The 19,028-nt window shown below is 28.8% G+C and overlaps 2 protein-coding genes across 10 annotated transcripts; one reads left to right on the top strand and one right to left on the bottom strand.

Annotated features, from left to right (window-relative positions):
• The first annotated feature begins 6 nt into the window (after positions 1 to 6).
• Positions 7 to 17,035, top strand: LOC100647370 (serine/threonine-protein kinase Genghis Khan). Of its 5 annotated transcripts, XM_020868384.2 has the most exons (27): positions 7 to 1,119; positions 1,503 to 1,690; positions 1,798 to 1,980; positions 2,063 to 2,334; positions 2,417 to 2,716; positions 2,858 to 3,001; positions 3,111 to 3,233; positions 3,332 to 3,540; positions 3,617 to 3,831; positions 3,927 to 4,930; positions 5,031 to 5,266; positions 5,380 to 5,486; positions 7,064 to 7,261; positions 8,025 to 8,188; positions 8,263 to 8,518; positions 8,608 to 8,894; positions 8,970 to 9,113; positions 9,200 to 9,335; positions 9,424 to 9,665; positions 9,750 to 9,930; positions 10,007 to 10,195; positions 10,349 to 10,534; positions 10,614 to 10,795; positions 10,885 to 10,983; positions 11,052 to 11,175; positions 11,264 to 11,421; positions 11,554 to 14,590. In XM_020868384.2, exons 2-27 carry the CDS (start codon positions 1,561 to 1,563, stop codon positions 11,665 to 11,667), a joined length of 5,583 nt encoding a protein of 1,860 aa, XP_020724043.2. In that variant the 5' UTR covers positions 7 to 1,119; positions 1,503 to 1,560; the 3' UTR covers positions 11,668 to 14,590. The 5 variants fall into 5 exon arrangements, with proteins under 5 accessions (XP_020724043.2, XP_012175618.2, XP_012175614.2 ...); XM_012320228.3 differs by lacking the exons at positions 7,064 to 7,261; positions 11,554 to 14,590 and adding an exon at positions 16,808 to 17,035; XM_012320224.3 differs by lacking the exon at positions 7,064 to 7,261 and having other exon boundaries at positions 1,508 to 1,690.
• LOC100647491 (deubiquitinase DESI2) lies at positions 14,959 to 18,921 on the bottom strand. 5 transcript variants are annotated; one of them, XM_012320229.3, is made up of 7 exons: positions 18,451 to 18,921; positions 17,617 to 17,797; positions 17,460 to 17,532; positions 17,253 to 17,346; positions 17,039 to 17,180; positions 16,802 to 16,961; positions 14,959 to 16,731 (listed from the first exon to the last, which is right to left on the bottom strand). In XM_012320229.3, exons 2-7 carry the CDS (start codon positions 17,740 to 17,742, stop codon positions 16,685 to 16,687), a joined length of 642 nt encoding a protein of 213 aa, XP_012175619.1. In that variant the 5' UTR covers positions 17,743 to 17,797; positions 18,451 to 18,921; the 3' UTR covers positions 14,959 to 16,684. The 5 variants fall into 5 exon arrangements, with proteins under 5 accessions (XP_012175619.1, XP_012175623.1, XP_020724044.1 ...); XM_012320233.3 differs by having other exon boundaries at positions 18,717 to 18,921; XM_020868385.2 differs by lacking the exon at positions 18,451 to 18,921 and adding an exon at positions 18,257 to 18,433.
• Positions 18,922 to 19,028: the final 107 nt, after the last annotated feature.

Here is a 19,028-nt window from a genome sequence, read left to right as displayed (position 1 = left end):
AAAAGTATAAAAGTATATAAATCTTTTTTCGTTTATTTCGGACCAATTAGCTTATACAGTATTATTTTAATTTTTGCATAGGAATTTTTATTCTCAATCTTAATTATTTCTGGAATATGACAAGCATGTTTAAGAAAAGAAGAAAATTATATACTCTGATCAATTGACAAATGATCACTGTGTGAACTCGCTTTGTCATTACATCTTTCATATTGTAGGGTAGGACCTATCTATATGCTGATTTGTCATAGGTATTTTCAATGACGTAGGACTGCCATATTTTTTTCTATATGGGGCCTGCTAGGGGGTCAACCAAATTGTTGGGGGTTTGGAGGTGGCCATGCAAGATGTTTTGTGATAAACGAATGGTGCGCATAATAAACAATTAAACCAATATTATAGCGGGACGCGTCGTTTCGGCAGATATGCTCGAATCGTTTGAGCAAGCGGTCCGGATTGGCAAAGAAAAAGCCTTTCACTCAAAACATCTTTCTCACATGCGATAGGAATTTTACGTCACAAAAATTTTGGTCGGGGATGAGAGTGTAGTGCCGTGACGAGGTTATATCAGAAATTGGGACAATGGCCCTTTAAAATTTATGTACGTTTCATTTTATAATTATTAATATTTAAACGAGAAGTATTTGTATAGTCTTACTATACAATACCGATTTCTTCGAACGATACGAGTTGTCTTGGTGATTTTGTTGAATTCGTTGATCGCGAATGCGGTGCCCTACCCCGCTGCACTATTTTTGTCTGTACATTTTATTTACACGTATTTCTCTTGTTGCGTGTTTTCTTCGCCAAATATTTTGGCTATCTTTATAGCAGTTACGTAATTTCCGACGTGAGTAATTCCGGCACGATGGCCGATGATGAATTAAATGAAACTCGATTGTTTTACACGTAGTGGCGTGTGGACATATATACCACGCTAAGTTAAAGGGAATTGATTTTTGACATTCTTTGCATAAGAGTAAAAGAAGCTCAAAGCGTGCTGGTATATATCAATAACATGAACGGGAAACGATCACTGCACGGTTGTAAACAAAATTAATGTTTAAACAGTGAAAGTGATCCTATTTAGATATGTCTATTGGAAATTATCTTCTTAAGGTAAATGATTAGTATACAATTATACTTGTTGTAGATACTGTTTGTATTTATATTTTTTTAATTGGTCTTTTGAATACTTGTAAAAATGTAGTATAACAAAAAATTTTTTTAATTGTTTAAGATATCTTTAGTTGCATCTTTCATATTTATAAATAAAACATTTGACAAATTATGAATCCATATCCATATTTGGTTGAGTGAAATAAAGAGAGATTAAATTAATAAAAAGCAAATGTGTTATGTACAGAGTTATTGACAATGATTGACATGACAATATTTTAAATATTTAATTCATTATCTTTAATGGAAGTATAAAATATATGATTAATTATAGATTTATATTAAATTTTATGCATAAAAAATAATAATATTAAATGTTTTAGGATAGTCATCACATCATAATGTGGTGGTTTAAAATACTATTGAACAATATTATTAAGAATGACAGAAATAGTATCCAAGAATTTTGGTAAGAGGCAACCTTTTCGAAAAAGAGACATGTCAGATTCGTCGCAACACCAATATAATCAACCTCCTCCTGATATTATGCCAAAGGGACTTGCAATCAATGGTATATTCCCAAATATATAACAGCTTTTTGTAACAAAATATGTGTCATTAAACATATTATTATTATATTATAATATTATTATTACTAAATAATAATTATTTTCATAGGCATAGGAGGAAGGTTGCGCCAATTAGAATCTCTTTTTATTGATGGTCCTGTACAAGGGGAAGGAAGAATAGGCCACACATTTTCTATTGAGACACTTATTGATATTTTACTTGTCTTATATGATGAATGTTGTAATTCTTCCTTACGACGTGAAAAGACTGTCTCAGATTTTATTGAATTTGGTATATTATATATACATAATATATGTGTATTTTTTTAAATTTATAATTTCATATTACAAAAAATTCATATATATTTTTGTAGTGAAACCAGTGGCTACTTGCATTAAGAGTTTGCAATTGGCACGGGAGGATTTTGAAATAGTAAAAGTTATTGGTAGAGGTGCATTTGGTGAAGTATGTGTTGTAAGAATGCGTGGTTCAGACAAAGTATTTGCAATGAAAATTTTGAACAAATGGGAAATGTTGAAGCGTGCAGAAACTGCATACTTTAGAGAAGAGAGAGATGTACTGGTGTATGGTGATCGTAGATGGATCACAAATCTTCATTATGCCTTTCAAGATGACAATAATTTGGTAATTCTTCTAAACATTAATAACAATTAGAAGCATTTATGAACATAAAAATGTCTTATGCATTTTAAATAATAATGTGTAGTACTTGGTCATGGATTATTACTGTGGTGGAGACCTGTTAACACTATTGAGCAAATTTGAAGATCGCCTTCCAGAAGATATGGCACGTTTTTACATAGCTGAAATGGTTCTGGCTATTGGGTCCATACATGACTTACGTTATGTACACCGTGATATTAAACCTGATAATGTTTTGTTAGATGCAAATGGTCATATTAGATTAGCAGATTTTGGATCTTGTTTACGATTGTTTGAGGATGGCACTGCACAAAGTAATGTTGCTGTTGGCACACCAGACTATATTTCACCAGAAATCTTAAGGGTAAAATTATATTTCCATATTATTTTATATATAATTATTATTTTTATAATTTATAAATTATGTAGTAATAATTTGTATTTTACTAATTTATGATATTTATTACTTATGAATGTTAAAAAGAATACATTGAAATTCATATAGGCAATGGAAGATGGTCAAGGACAATATGGACCAGAATGTGATTGGTGGTCTTTAGGAGTATGCATGTATGAAATGTTATATGGAGAAACACCATTTTATGCAGAATCTCTAGTCGAAACTTATGGAAAAATTATGAACCATAAGGTTATTAAGTAATTTGAATTATACTTATAAATGTTGTTACAATGATATTATAATAATAATTATACATATATACTATACACATTAATGTGTGTATTTTACTTAATTTCAGAATTGCTTTGACTTCCCAGCAGATGACATGTATGAAGTTTCTGAAGAAGCTAAGGATTTAATGAGGAAATTAATATGTAGTTCAGAATTTAGACTAGGTCAAAATGGAATTGATGATTTTAAGGTATTAACATGTAATGTGTTAACTTAAAAATTATATTATTATGTGGTTATAAATAGAAAATTAAATTTAATATAATTAATTCTAATTATATAACATAGAAACATCCATGGTTTGAAGGAGTAAACTGGGAAACTCTTAGAGACAGTACTGCACCTTACATTCCTGAAGTTTCTTCACCAACAGATACATCAAACTTTGATGTTGATGATACAGATGTTCGCAGTTCTGATGCTGTTCCACCAGCAGCAAATTCTGCGTTTTCTGCACTTCATTTACCGTTTGTTGGCTTTACTTTCACTCAAGGAAGGTAAGTAGCATCTTTTACTTCTTTATGTTCCTAAAAAGAAGCGTACTTAATATGGTTTTGTATTTATAAATTACAGTTGCATATCTGATCTGGGTTGTTTGTCTGTTATAACTCAAAAGGATAAACGTGTGCAAATACTGGAGGAAGAAAATGCACAACTGACACAAGCACTTGAAGATTTAAAAAAACAAATTAGCATGAGTCATTCTTCCCCAGGAATATCACCAGATTCTAATAATGCAACAAGAAAACTTCAGGATGAAATAAATACACTTACTAAACGCAACTGTGGTATAAATATATATCTCTAAATATGTACTACTGTAAAAAATATATGAATACTTAATCATGTTATTATTTCATAATATTTCTTTATAAATTTCTAGAATTAGAATCACAGTTAAAATCCATGGAGGTCCCTCGTGAATTACGCAACTTAGATAACGGTGATATCACAAAATTACGAGAATTAGAAAAATTAGTACGCTCTCTTCGATCAGAAAAGGAAGAAGCCATTAAAGATAAGTTAGATGTCCAGGAGAAACTTAAACTTCAAGATAAAGAATTGAAAGATGCATTAACACAACGTAAACTAGCAATGGCTGAATACACCGAAGTTACAGACAAATTATCGGAATTGAGACAACAGAAACAAAAATTGTCTAGACAAGTCAGAGATAAAGAAGAAGAATTGGAGGTTGTAATGCAAAAGGTTGACAGCTTACGACATGACATTAGAAAAGCGGAAAAGTTACGTAGAGAATTAGAGAATCGAGTGGAAGAGGCCATGGCTGAAACGAGTAAAGAAAGAAAACTAAGAGAACGTAGCGAAGAATATTGTAAGCAAATGCAGGAAGAAACAGAGAAAATTAGGCAAAGGTCTATGGGAAATGATGCAAGTGCAAATCATGCATTAGCGACACAAGAAATTAATAGGTTAAAAGCAGAAGTGGAGAAACTCGAAGTTCAATATAATGAAAATTTGAACCAACAACAAGGTAGGTTCAATCTTGAAATTCGTAGTCTCCAAGAACAATTGCATGAAGCTGAAACAAGGAGAGATTTATTGGAAAGGGAAGTCCAGTTAACGAAAGAAAAATTAGATAATGCAAGATTAGAAAATATCACTGATAGTGAGGAGACTATAAATGAATTAAACAGACGTCATGAAAGAGAAAAAATTATGCTAGTCGAAGAAAACAAAAAACTTATGTTAGAACTTAACACTCTTACCGATAGTGTTAATAGAATACAAGGTGAAAGGCGACAATTAGAAGAAGAATATGAGGAACTAAGAAACAAGAAGGAAGCTATTGCACAATGGGAAGCTCAGATTACCGAAATTATTCAGTGGGTATCTGATGAGAAAGATGCTAGAGGATACTTACAGGTCTGTCCTACCTATATTTATTTTATTAATGATGATCATTAGTATTATAGTATGATATGTATCTCAAGAACTGTTTAATTTTGTGCTTAACAAATTTTAGGCGTTAGCAACAAAAATGACAGAAGAATTAGAATTTTTAAAACATTCTGGTGGTGTAGGTGGTGTAGGAAGTGGTTCTACAATGGCAGATAAAAATTGGCGAAATCGTAGATCACAAAAGCTTGACAAAATGGAGCTTTTGAACTTACAAAGTTCTTTACAAAGTGAAATACAAGCTAAGCAAGCAATATCTGAAGAACTTACAAAGACGCGTTCAGATTTAATTGCTGCTCAAAAGTAATTAATTTAAATATATTATAAATAAAATAAATTTTAATGACGAAAATATTTTTATTTCTCTAAATGTCACTGATATAATTTAATAATGGTAAATCATTGTGTATCTACAGGGAATTAAGAGATTTCAGACAACGATTCGATACACTCACGCACGAGATAAAACGCAAAGAAATGCAAATAAAAGAATTGCAAGCGAGGCTTGACACAGGCGATGGCTGTAAGTACATTTCATATAGCACTGTTACAAAAAGAAATTTCGTAAAAATTTTATTGTTACGTTTTTATAAAAATTCTGTACGAACTATTATTATACAAACTGCTGCGATACATGCTGTGTATGTAATTTGTAAATCTTTTAATCTCTCTCGTACGTTGTTTAGGCGGTGAATATATCTGTTCGGTGTTCTACATATTCTGTAAAATATTCTGTATTATTTTAATATGTTGTGGTACGGAGTATATGATTTATATATACAATTCGTAATAAATAGAATAGAATGTTCGTCATAAATAGATACAAAATATTATTTATTAAATATATAATACCGTATGTGATTTAAATATTGTGTGATACAAGAAATTTTTATACATGAATTCTTATATAAATATGCTAGATTGTTTTTCTTAATTTCAAATTTGCATGCATATAGCAAAAGGTCAACAGAATCAAAAAATTGTTATATAAAATATATAGCAGGAATCATATATAGCATTCATACTTCTCAATATAAATTCTTAAGATTTGCTTATTAACTCTTATTTTTGTCTCTCTTATCTAATAAAGAATATATATTAATTAACATAAATAATAAAAGTTTGTTGTGAAGATGCATGAATGGTGTACATGATTCTTTGCACTTGCATATTTATATTATTACGTAGTATATTACTTTTATATTATAACTAAAATTACAAGTCATTATAGCCAGAGGTATGATTTAATAATCTCTTTAGTTTTAATAGTAAAATATAGAATTTCTAAGAGGTATAACTATATGTGAATACCATCTATTTCTTGTAGTTTGCATTAGTTTAATTAATGGCTTGATATTATATTGGTGTGAGTCAGTGTGTGGTTATTTTTTTCTTTTCTTAATTTTTTTTATAAATGTGAATAGTAAGAGTTGGTGTGTGTTTCTAGACTGATATTTTAATGTATTTTAAAACAGTTACAAATATGAAAGTGCAATTCATTATACATATATATATATGTATATTATATTATTATATATATATATATATATATATATATATATATATATATATATATATATATGTAATAATATCATTTTATGGTCATATATATATATATATTATAATTGATCATATAAATATTTTAATAATATTACAAAAAATGCACGTATTTTTAAAATATGTTATAATTCATAGGTATTTGGCACAAATGAAAATTGAATATATGTGTATCGGAATAATTCAGTTGTTGTCTTAAAAAAACATAAGGCACTTGATTTTTAAAATGTGATGTTTTCTGACATTGTTAGGTTGACCTTAATATTTTAACAAAATATTTTGTCTGTATTATATGTAATATATTTAACTATTTCACTATAATACTTCACTTAGGTAATATACTAAGTATAAAAGTTATTGCCAATACTTACTTTACCAATAATAGAGATCGTTACTATTTGGATACCTATCCAGCATAGTAATTCGGTTCTCCGGTACGGTATGCGATTCTGATTTCTAGACTACAAAGTGCCTCTGTTTATTGGCGTAACGAGCTGTGTCTGGGGCCTCTTGTTGCTCATCTTCAAACTGTATTTGTGACAGCTGCCCTATCCAGCAAAACGTCAAGAAAATCTCCAAACATCGTTAGCACCAAACCCCAACGCATCATCGTACATCAGCCGTCGTCACCCCTACCAGTAATGCGTGCTTCCCGCGTCACGACATGTCGCTTATTAACTAGATTCGTTCCCGTCAACACATTCATCAGTCAGAATGCCGTCGCCATCGTATCGCCACCCGGTAAATGAAGTGGCAACAAAACGCGATTTTGATTGACTAGTCAGTTGGGATGCTAATTACAGAACACAGTGCTATGTTTTTTATGATTATAATTGTATGAAACATTAAATGTTTTTCTTTGAAAGGGAGCGTCAAATGTATCAGATTGTTCTTATTTAAAACATAGCTCTATGTTAACTTTAATTTCAATTACTGTGAAAATCAGTTATGTGTTTCTTGTATGTTGAAAATAATCATCCCCCAATTAAGGATAGTGTCAGTAGCTTTTCATCGTTTTAGGTGATGGTTGTCCTTTGTTAATTGTTGTAGCTGATAATCACTCAGTTTTGTAATTAAATGATTAACAGGTATGTTGTGTCTGAATGTTTTCGCCTTTAGATTGTTTGAACTGATTGACTTTTTAGTACATCTTATTACATGCTTGCTATTTCTGCTGGTAAACAATCAACCTTTACCTGCATAATAACGATTACTATTTTAACAGAGTTTGTGTGGTGCAAATTGCAGTGCAGTGATTATATTAAAATGTTCAAAAGAAGATGTTATGAAATTTACATTGATTTATGTATCTACTTGTAGAAAGAGAAACATAATTCTTTACTTTTACATTCTTTATATATTAATAGAATATAGATAAAAGTATTACAGATATTTTTTTCTTTATTAGTTTAACATTATTAAAAATAATTTCAACATCCTATAATAAAAAAAAAGATGTTACCATTTTTTATTCTATTAATTTAACATTTTTTTTGTATTTCAGTTTTAGAACGTCCTACATCTCAAATGTCATATTTGGAACATTTCTTGAAAGAAACTGCAAGCAGTACACGCCACGGAAGTGCAGATAGTGTAGAAGCCGATATCGAAGATAATCGAGCACCAAGTATCTCCAGCAGTAAAAGCAACTTATCTGAACTCAGTATTGTAAGTATTGTTTTCTAAGTTTAATATAACATTAAGTGTTTACATATTAAAATTCAATATATATTAAATTTTAGGATCCCACATCTCCGTTATCTCATGAACTTCTCAATAAATCATCAACATCTCATGGACAAACCAATCTTCAACCAAAACCAAAATCTCACCAATTCTTAGTAAGAACATTTTCAGCACCTACAAAATGTAATCATTGCACTTCACTGATGGTAGGTTTAACCAGGCAAGGAGTTGTATGTGAAGTTTGTGGCTTTGCATGTCATATGCCCTGTTGTGATAAAGTTCCATCGATGTGTCCTGTGCCACATGATCAAAGTAAGTTATCTTTAGGAAATCATATTTAGTGCAATTTATTTTGAAGATACAATTCTTTAATATAACATAATAATAAATACTTTTTCCAGCAAAACGACCACTGGGTATTGATCCTACACGAGGAATAGGTACAGCTTACGAAGGATATGTTAAAGTGCCAAAAATGGGTGGAGTGAAGAAGGGCTGGGTTCGTCAATTTGTGGTGGTTTGCGACTTCAAATTATTTCTTTATGATATTTCACCAGATCGTAATGCATTACCATCTGTTTACGTGTCTCAAGTCTTGGACATGCGGGATGAAGAATTTAGCGTTAGTTCTGTTCGAGATTCGGATGTTATACATGCTACAAAGAAAGATATTCCATGTATATTTAGGGTAATGCTTAAAGTCTTTTGTTGTATTTTTATTATATATTCCTCCAGGATTTATTTTTATCTCATGTTTATTTAGATAACGACATCTCTACTAGAACCACCTGGTTTAAGAAATCACACGTTAATGCTTGCAGACACTGAAAGTGAAAAAACAAAGTGGGTAGTTGCTTTAAGTGAATTACATAGAATATTAAAGAAAAACAATCTTCCTAATACAACGGTAAATACAATATATCGATGTATATATTAATAAGATATCATTCGATCTCATTCATTTTTATTTATGTTCTTATTTTTACGTTACAGATTTTTAGAGCAAAAGAATTACTAGATAATACATTGGCGCTCATTAAAAATGTGATGTCAGGAGCAATTATTGATCCAGATCGTCTAGTCATTGGCACAGAAGAAGGTCTCTTCTGTTTAGATTTAGATCGTAGCGGTATGTTCTATCCTATATATATATATATATATGTGTGTGTGTGTATACAAAATCATTTTGTTATGACTAATTTGTATTACATATTTAGAAATTGCAAGAGTAGGAGAAGGCAAGAAAATATATTTACTGGAATATGTAACAGAAGAACAATTAATAGTAGTTTTAAGTGGAAAACAACGTCATGTACGGCTGGTCCCAGTACGTGCATTGGATGGAGATGAAGTTGAATGGATTAAAGTTGCAGAAACTAAAGGATGTATAACTTTAACTACCGGGATAGTCCGTCGCAGTCCACTAACTTATTGTTTGTGTGTTGCCATAAAGAAGCAGGTAAGATATGTTATTGTATAATATCGGATCATTAATGTAATGGATATTTTCTATATTTAATGTCATTTTTCTGTTTTAATTTAGAATGCATCACAAGTCATTATTTATGAAATTACGCGTACGAAAACACGTCATAAACGTATACGTGAACTGATGTTATCATGTCATGCACAAACTTTGCAAGTTCTTTCTGAAGGTCGCTTCTGTGTCGGATATCCTTCCGGATTTTCTATCTACAGCATCTTAGGAGACCATCACCCTATTTGTAAATATATAAATCCGACTTCAAATAAATTCAGAATTAATTTGAGACCTATAAATCTTTTACTTTTATGTTTTAGCATTGGTCCATTCTGAGAATACGCTCTTAGGTTTTCTTACATACAGTGCTGTGGATGCTTTACGTTGTATCGAATTGCCACGTGGTGAATTCTTATTAGTCTTCCATACATTAGCAGTTTATGTTGACAGCCAAGGCAGAAAGAGTAGAGATCGTGAAATTATGTATCCTGCTGTTCCTACAGCAGTTAGTGAGTATTATTCTTAAAGCATAATATGGAACATGTTAAAACGAAATGTAATTATAATCTCGTATTACATATTACAAATATAACAAATATTACATGTACAAATATAACAAATGTACATATATTGCATATAACAATTATAACTTTATGTTACAGGTTATTGTGAAGGCTACTTGCTAGTTTATAGTGAGACTCACATTGATGTGTTTGACTGTACAACTGGAGATTGGTTACAAACACTTAATGTGAAACGAGCACGACCACTGAATACTTCAGGTTCTTTAACGTCCTGTGTCATTAACGATATGCCACATGTTATTTTTCTGAGCAATTTACATCAACGTTAGTATACTTCATATAACAACAATCATAACTATAAAGTGATTAGATATAATATACAATATTCGATTTAATATAATAGGAGAACTACTTAATTTAACACCACTAGATGCAAGTGGTAGACAAATGACAAAACCGCGAAGGAGATTTTCATTAAGAGAAGGAAATAGGGCTGTTCGTCCTACTGATAGACGTTCCAAAATGATATCTGCTCCGACGAATTTTAATCATATCAGTCATATGGGTCCGGGTAATGGAATACAGGTAAGTTATTTTAAGTTTCTTTTTTTTTGGTTAATACATATATTTTTTGATATACATCTATTTTATAAATGTCTTATATTTTATATTAGATTCAACGATTATTAGACCTGCCTACTACACTTGAAACAGCTGATCAACAACATAGCGGTCATCACAGTAGCTCTCATCTTCATAGCAGCCAACAAAGAGTAAGAGTATAATACATCTTTATGTATTTCTAAAAACATCAAATGTCTACTTACATTTTTTTTCTTAGTTGTATAGTCCTGCAATTCAAGCATCAAGTAAACCAGCGCCACTGCCGCCTAGGCATCCACCTTCCGATACCCGACGTCTTAGTTCTCATATATCCAGAAATTCCGGATATTCACCGCATAACGGTATTTATATGCTCAATCGTATTGTATTTTATTCTGTTATATAATTTTATTTGAGATATCTTACATCACATATAAAATCTTTTCTTAGGTTCAACATCATCACGCAGAGGACCGGCACCGCCACGACCAACTGCTACTCCACCTTCATTACCCCGTACTCCTGTGGACCAAGTTGATTCGGAATCTGTGCATCTACGATCGCATACTCCACTTTCTCTTGGTAGCATCGCATCTTTACACGACAAGGTATTACTTTTTTTCTTATTAAAAGTATTAACCAAATATAAAAATGATATAGATAGAGAACATTTAATGTGTTCTAAAATGTTTGGAGAAATCGTACGTTTAATAAATACATACAATTTTTCATTAATGTAGGAACACACCTCTGGTGGAAGTCCTAGACATTCAATAGCTTCAAACAACAGTTCAAATCCATCGACGCCACCAAGTCCCGCTCATGATCATGGTTCATCTTCATATGATTCATAAAAATTAATTTAACATTTCTCATAACATTAATAACTTACTGTAATCGCGTCTACTACCTGAATAATAGGATTACAGTATCTATGATAACATTTTTACATAAAATGACATCCGTATTTGATTTTTAGCTGGACAGTTATCGTATTTATTTCTTTCTTTTTTTCAATTTTGTGCAATACATTTTTCTAACCTTGTGCATTATGTTAATTATATTACAAACGTCTAACAAAAGGCATAATACTCGTATATACAAATGAATTAAGAAGTTGCATGTTTTAGTTATTTAATTCAATAATCAATACAAAGATTTCATAAATATATTAACATTGATTTTGGTATCATGTTGCAATAACTTTCTGATTTTCAAAAACTTATAACATGTTATATATTTAACAAGGGAATTTACAGTTTATGTAATGATAAATTGTAAATAATTTATGTTCGGAAATCATTGAATCAGCTTTACGATGCCATATATTACCAAAGTAGGTATCATTTTAATTTCCTCTTTTTTTCGGAATTTTAATGCGAATACTTTGCATAATTTTAATTATTGATCATCGTAATGAATTACCTTAAGTTAATAAAAATTGAAATCTCAGTCAAATTATCTAGCAATAAAAAATTAATCTAATTAATCTATCGTACCTACCTTTTGAATCTAGGTATAAATAATAGTTTCAAGTAAATTATATACTTAGTCATTCTTAGTGACAAATGAATTCAGTGGAAGTGAATCGATCTGATGCCTTATGACTAAATATTTTCTATTGCGTCATAATGCAGTAAGGTGCATCATTTTATTCAGCATGTGAATAGTAGAAATAATCGTGCAATGTATCTAAAGCTCCTGCTAATAAATAGCTATTAAGCAAGGCGGCTATATACTTTTACATGACATATGAGTATTATATTTGTGACAGTAAAAGAGTGATGTTGAATATTGATTTGTCCTTACTGCGACAAAAACTGATTTCTCGTTTATAAATGTACTGCTTTCTCTATAATTAAGGCTATAAATATCATTGTGGAAACTCTTTTTTTTTAAATACATATACGTATTTAAAATTTGTCAGTCAAATATTAACAAGTGCAATGCATAATGACTGAGAATAGAATCGAAACGAAAACGGAACGACGATGATTAAGTATCGTTTATTTCAAACCATGAAATTCTGAAATCCTTATTTATATTTGCAACAATTTGAAGAGAGTGTTAAAAAAGATTACACTATGCAACATCTTTAGTACTTTTATATTAAAAAATTTAAAAACCATTGAATTTACAAAAAAAAGAATAATGAATTATTATGAAATTTTGAAAAAAGTATTACTTGATGATTAATCAGTTACATTTAGTTCTTTCTATAGTTGTAAGACTAGAACAAAACAAATGAAATTACAACAAAGATAAGAACAAGATAACAAGTTTTATATGTTTTAATGTATAAAATATATACATTTTTCATGTACATTTATAAAAATTTGCTAACTATACTAGAAAAGGACAAAAAAGAGTTGGTAGAACAAAATAATTATCTCAGGATTCTACGCCAGTAGTTAAAATATGAAATAACATTTAACGGTCAAGAATCCCGAGTTGCTCCATTCTTATTCAAGTAATTATGGATTGAAGATGTTGTTTTATCTTCATATCCCTAAACACGGCATACAGTAAAACAAAGAGCCAATAATTACAGTACGGATTCAATTTTTGCATACACGAAAATAAAGTGCATGTAAAAAAATAATGCTGAATCATGCATTTAAATTTACATATATTTATAATGAATTTTAATGAAAAAAGTTTAAAAAAGTATCGAAAAGTTTATGAAATATTGAAAATGTTACGGTAAAATATTGATACGCTACATTCCGAGCAATTCTTTTTTATTTTCATAAAACAATGACAAATATACATGAAAATCGAAGTTCCAACTCTTTAAAAAGATCATCGTTGATGGACATAAAGTTAGCATAATAACTATAACATGCGTATAATACCAAAAAAAGAAACTTGAAACGACTTTATCACATTTGTGTAATGGTAAGACATGAAAATATAATTATAAAAGAAATATATATCGACTGCAATAGGTTTGACATTCTTATATTAAAAATATAGAAGAAACCGTTAATAGAAGAAAAAAAGTGTTAATGTTATCAGACAAAGAATGTAATAGTACAGATATTGCTGTCCATACCAGAATAAAATAAAGTTTAAAAATGAGTTCTAGAACTATTCTAGAAATGTCATCGTATGTTTATAAATTGTAGCAATGTACGTGTTATTGTACTTACCAACGAAATTCAATGATTTGTCTATTATCCGCAATTGTTACTTAAGGGTTCTAAAATCAAAGATATGTCTGTTTGTCTTATGTTGCCTTGTATCTAAACCGAGTTTGTCTATAAATAGAACATACGAAGAAATAGTCACTTTGTATAGCATTGATTTTATATTTTTGTAAATAATTCAATTTCTAAATAAGGTTTCAATTTCAATTTGATTTTAGACCCTTCGAATCTTTCATTTTCCTTCTTTTTCTTTTAGTCTGCACATATATGACACTGAAATCTTGAGTACGTCGTTTTATAACATGTAAAAACTGCGCTATAATTATGCTTTTTTTAACGCATAATCAAAATGTACGACTGGCATTCTGCACGAAAATAGAATGGTTATATGTATGCATATACAGATTTGTATGATTCAATAGTTTACTTTTTTACGAGTTGTTAGAATATTTTATGTAACAATTAATAATGATTTATGTATCCCATTGGTTTAGTACCAGTGCATGTAATGACCTGATAATTAATCTTTTTTTTAGCAACTTAGTTTAGCGTATTCTATACTATGAATTTATTTATAACTAATATGTGCATTATATTTACGATATTTATTAAAAGCAATTGCAAGCAATTATTTGCATTTTGAATAATGAATTGTATCTCATTGTATATTATTTAAAGTGTGTCATTATAGTAAGAAGTACTTACATTATGGTAAGAACAAACCAAATTCTTATGTTTGTAAGATTTCCTCACAAACATTTTTTTTGTAGGTTTCATAGTATTTATAATTTTTGTTTTATATTTTGTTTCATACAAAATCTATGATAAAAGATGAATATATTTCCTTTCTCTTAAATTCATTCTTTGCTGAAATAATAATAACTTAATTTTTTTGTAATAAAGAATTATATTAGTAAACTTGATGTATGAGTACAATATAATTAATGATTAAAACTGGTCTCAATTTTAGGTATTATTATAATTAACAAAACAAAATAATAATTATTAGAATATTTATTTTTTAAAATGAAATCATTAACAGTAAGACAAAGGTCCCTACTGAAACAATAAACTAAATATCATTATAAAAAAGATCATTTAAAAAGATACGTAAGCTTTTGTACTTATATTGTATATTGTGCTTTATATGCTTCATTATTTTAATATTCTATATCGCATAAATAATTCATTTCATAACTCTGTATTAATACAATTATCAGTGAGGAATATAAAACATAACATGTTTTGGTCTATAAAATATTTATGATGACTAATTACTTTTAATACCTTTTTTTTTTAATATAATACATATATGTATATGAAGAAGACATTCTTTTTTAAACATATGTCGTACAGAAACGCACGAATTTAAATTTGGTAATTTCGTGTAAATTAGTATATTAAATAATTCTATTAATCCAAATTAATTTTAAATCTAACTTCAAAAAAAGCTTTCTATAATATAATTATATAAATAAAGAGTAATTAATATTTTTGTTAATTATTATATTAGATGTAATTGTTATATATCCGAAATTGTTCTATAAATAATTCATTGAAAGATATTCATATGTTAACATTAAATATAATAATTTTATGATTGATAACATCTATGAATTTTATGCAACATGTCACTTCCTAATATTAGTCATTAAAACAGAATTAACAAAACATTGAATTGGCACTAATTGTTACTTGTTTTTTTGTGTTATATTTTACAAATATGATATATTCAACAGAATTTTTTTGTATTTATATCATATTCGAATAACTTTATGAATTTTTCATTTTTTTCAACATATAACATTATAAACTTGGTGTCAACAACAGTTTTAGTAACATTAGTAATGATTTGTATGTCATGAATATTTAAAAAGAACTCATTAGATTTTAAATCTAGCAAATGCTTCCAAAATTACAACATTATATTAATTCTATTGTTCTGTATTGCGCAAAATTCAAAATCACCTTTGTGGAATGTGATATCCATATAGTGAAAAACTGTTGACTCAATATTTTAATTATAAAATTATAAATATGTTCCTTATAAAAGTATTTGCACAAAACATATTTTCATTAAATCATAGATGAAAAGTAAGTTATTCTTAATTTATTTATTTTATATGAATGTTAATATATATATATATTATATTATATATATATTATATACGTATATTACATTCATTCTTCATTTAAATTTCCTAACAATATTAATGGCAGCTGTACAGAGAGGCGTCGCATGTATACATAACATAAATAATCATAATATCCAAGTAAACCAGGTTATTGAATGTTTAGAAAAACATCACTTGATAATTCTAAAATATAATTTGAACGAATTGTATGTTTTACAAATATTAATTTTGAAATACGATTTGAAATGAAAGATATTACATGTATAAAATCTAATTCACAAAAAATTTCTTAAAAAATTAATGTGATTAACTAATAAATGAATACGTTCCAGTCTCTTTATGCCTTTGTTTTATACGTAATTATCTATTAAGTGTATACCTATTAAATTTCGATTGTGTGATACAACAAAGAACACACGCGACATTGTATACTGCCGTCCAGAATTTAAAAGACGACATGTTGCAAGAAAGGCATTTTTTCAGTATTATTAAATCACCACTGGAATTCTAGAGTACAATATGAAATTTGTACCTCATCTTGACGGTTTTGTTTCTCGGATTCCATGGTCTTGACGATATAGTTACTGTCACGATAAACTTCCTTTGCGCATAAACTCTCTAAATGGTGTAACTCCTATGACATTTTAAATCTCTTCGTTTTAAAAAATTGGCCAAATGTTACAAGGAAGTATCAGAAGACGTACTTTCAGAGGATGTACTTTCATGGCTGACTTGATTCAGAGAATGTTGAAGTGCATCAGGCGTTAACCATTCCTTTGGTAGACAACGTTGAAGAAATGGTACACAAGAACTGAAATATGCAAGGCGATTTACCCAACCCGGTATTTCTTGACCACACAAAATCTACAATTTAGAATAAAAATATAATATTAGCATTGTATCAATTAATAAATGATTATATACTATTTTTATATACATACAAGTGTAAGTTGACTACTAAAATGATTACAATTTTTATTCATTAAATGGTAACGATCACCCCTAAAATCTTTTCCTAATTCAGTAACGATCCTAGTTACATCTTCTTCTGTGAAATCTGTATATCCAATGTGTACTGATTGCCTACGATGATGAAAAATAAATATACTCCTTTTTTGAAATAATATGAACGCATCCTTACTAAAATATCTGTACCTATATCTAAATTGCTCCCCTAATTCTTCAGCAACTCTCGGTGTGATTTCAAAAATTCCAGAAATTGGTTTAGAATGACCTCCATACGCATATTCTGCAAATTGATTGAAATAATTCAACCAACTTTAATAGATTCAGATGGAATTAAAAGAAATATATATATATATATATATATATATATATATATAATACATTATATAAATATACCTGTTCCATATATTTCAACTCCTGAATGAAATACACCCAATCCAATTGGAGTAGTATATTCATTTATCCAATACTGAAACATGAAATGTATTTATTACAAATGTGCATCAATAAAAATTAAAACGATATTTTAGAAAGAAACTTAAAAGGTCCTTACCATATCATAAACATTAAGAATTATTGGCTCTCTAGCCATTTTTGGTATTAATTCTTCGTTATCCTGTGGATAACCCAGACAACTAGGAAAAGATAGATTGCAGCTAAGACCTGACGAAAACATCATAGAGATACCTATACTTGAAGAGATGAACAGCAGCACTACCTATGTTCCAACGCACCTAATAAGCAAATACATTTGCTATATACTGGATCTACACTAAGCACATAGCCAAAAATTACTACAAAATATAAAAAAGAATGATGAAATAGGAAATGTCTTATTTATAATTTTCAAGTAAGTGTGGTTAATTTTATATCAAATCACCTTAATGATTCATATGGGGTTACACAAACAAAAAACAGAAATGTAATAAAATACATATTATTGTCACATAAATATTATTTATTAACTACATAATAATCAGTAACTTCATGCTTTTCTATGTAAAAATATATATTATACTTTGCAAAATACATAGCAACAAATATGTTTTTCTAATAACAATATTGCAACTTATAGAATCAAAATGATAAAATCACCAATATTATGTTACTTAATCTATCATAAATGCTAAACAATAACAATGCCAAAGTCAAAATATAAACAAATGATATTTTGAATTAGATTTATAATTTACTACTCTGTTGTTGTATTAATAAAGTTGTAGAATGCAGAATGTTCAAAGATAATGAACAAATTTATTAGTGATATTGTCTGGCAATGAGTAAGGAACTAAGAATGGATATACTTCACAATAGAAGAAAAAAAGTGTATTGTGAATCATCAGGTCAAAGGTTTTGTTAAATGATATTTTTAAATAAATTGTATTACCTAAAAAAGTCGAGATTTTAGCACTATCACATTTCTTTATAATTTGTCACAGAATAGTTCAGTACATGTTAATCTCCAAATTTTCTTGAAAGAATTGTTGATGTTAAATATTGCAGAAAGACATTGTACAAAATTGCAAGTAAGTATACTCGCAATAAATTAGCGATCTTCTTGAAATGTCAATAACAGTTATTAAGTTCTTATGAAAATTTAATAACATAGATTTAATAACTGAAATTCGTAAAAATTACGTGCAAATAGCATACATTATGTCAATAAGAAGTCTCTCCTCACTTGAAGTGTGCTAAATTATCAACAAAATCCTTCTTGAAATCTGTAATTATGTATCTTAACTTTTTATTGTGTATTTTTAATCACAAACTTAATTAAATGCACATAACAAACATTAACATTAAAGATGTTTTAAAGGGATTTAGACAAATTGTTTATAATTAGAAACGAATGGCATTTGTCTAGGGATATCGAATAATTGTCTCTAGTCTAGATGAATATCAAAGGTTGAATAATTACTAAAGAATTTTTTTTTCGAAAGTTATACATATGTCTGTAAAATTTTA

Source organism: Bombus terrestris, chromosome 2 (genome assembly GCF_910591885.1).
Source record: "Bombus terrestris chromosome 2, iyBomTerr1.2, whole genome shotgun sequence".
NCBI lineage: Eukaryota > Metazoa > Arthropoda > Insecta > Hymenoptera > Apidae > Bombus > Bombus terrestris.
The sequence above is the reverse complement of the archived record's forward strand: the minus strand, read 5'-3'. Positions and strand labels throughout refer to the sequence as shown.

Bases quoted from the DNA above. Each gene is read 5' to 3' on its own strand.
- LOC100647370 (XM_020868384.2), top strand. From the start codon at position 1,561: ATGACAGAAATAGTATCCAAGAATTTTGGTAAGAGGCAACCTTTTCGA. The intron at 5,267-5,379 runs GTAATTAATTTA...GTGTATCTACAG, and splicing joins GATTTAATTGCTGCTCAAAA to GGAATTAAGAGATTTCAGAC. The intron at 11,176-11,263 runs GTATTTATATGC...ATCTTTTCTTAG, and splicing joins CGGATATTCACCGCATAACG to GTTCAACATCATCACGCAGA.
- LOC100647491 (XM_012320229.3), bottom strand. From the start codon at position 17,742: ATGATGTTTTCGTCAGGTCTTAGCTGCAATCTATCTTTTCCTAGTTGT. The intron at 17,347-17,459 runs GTATATTTATAT...ATCAATTTGCAG, and splicing joins AGTTGAAATATATGGAACAG to AATATGCGTATGGAGGTCAT. The intron at 16,732-16,801 runs GTACGTCTTCTG...AAAATGTCATAG, and splicing joins TGAAAGTACATCCTCTGAAA to GAGTTACACCATTTAGAGAG.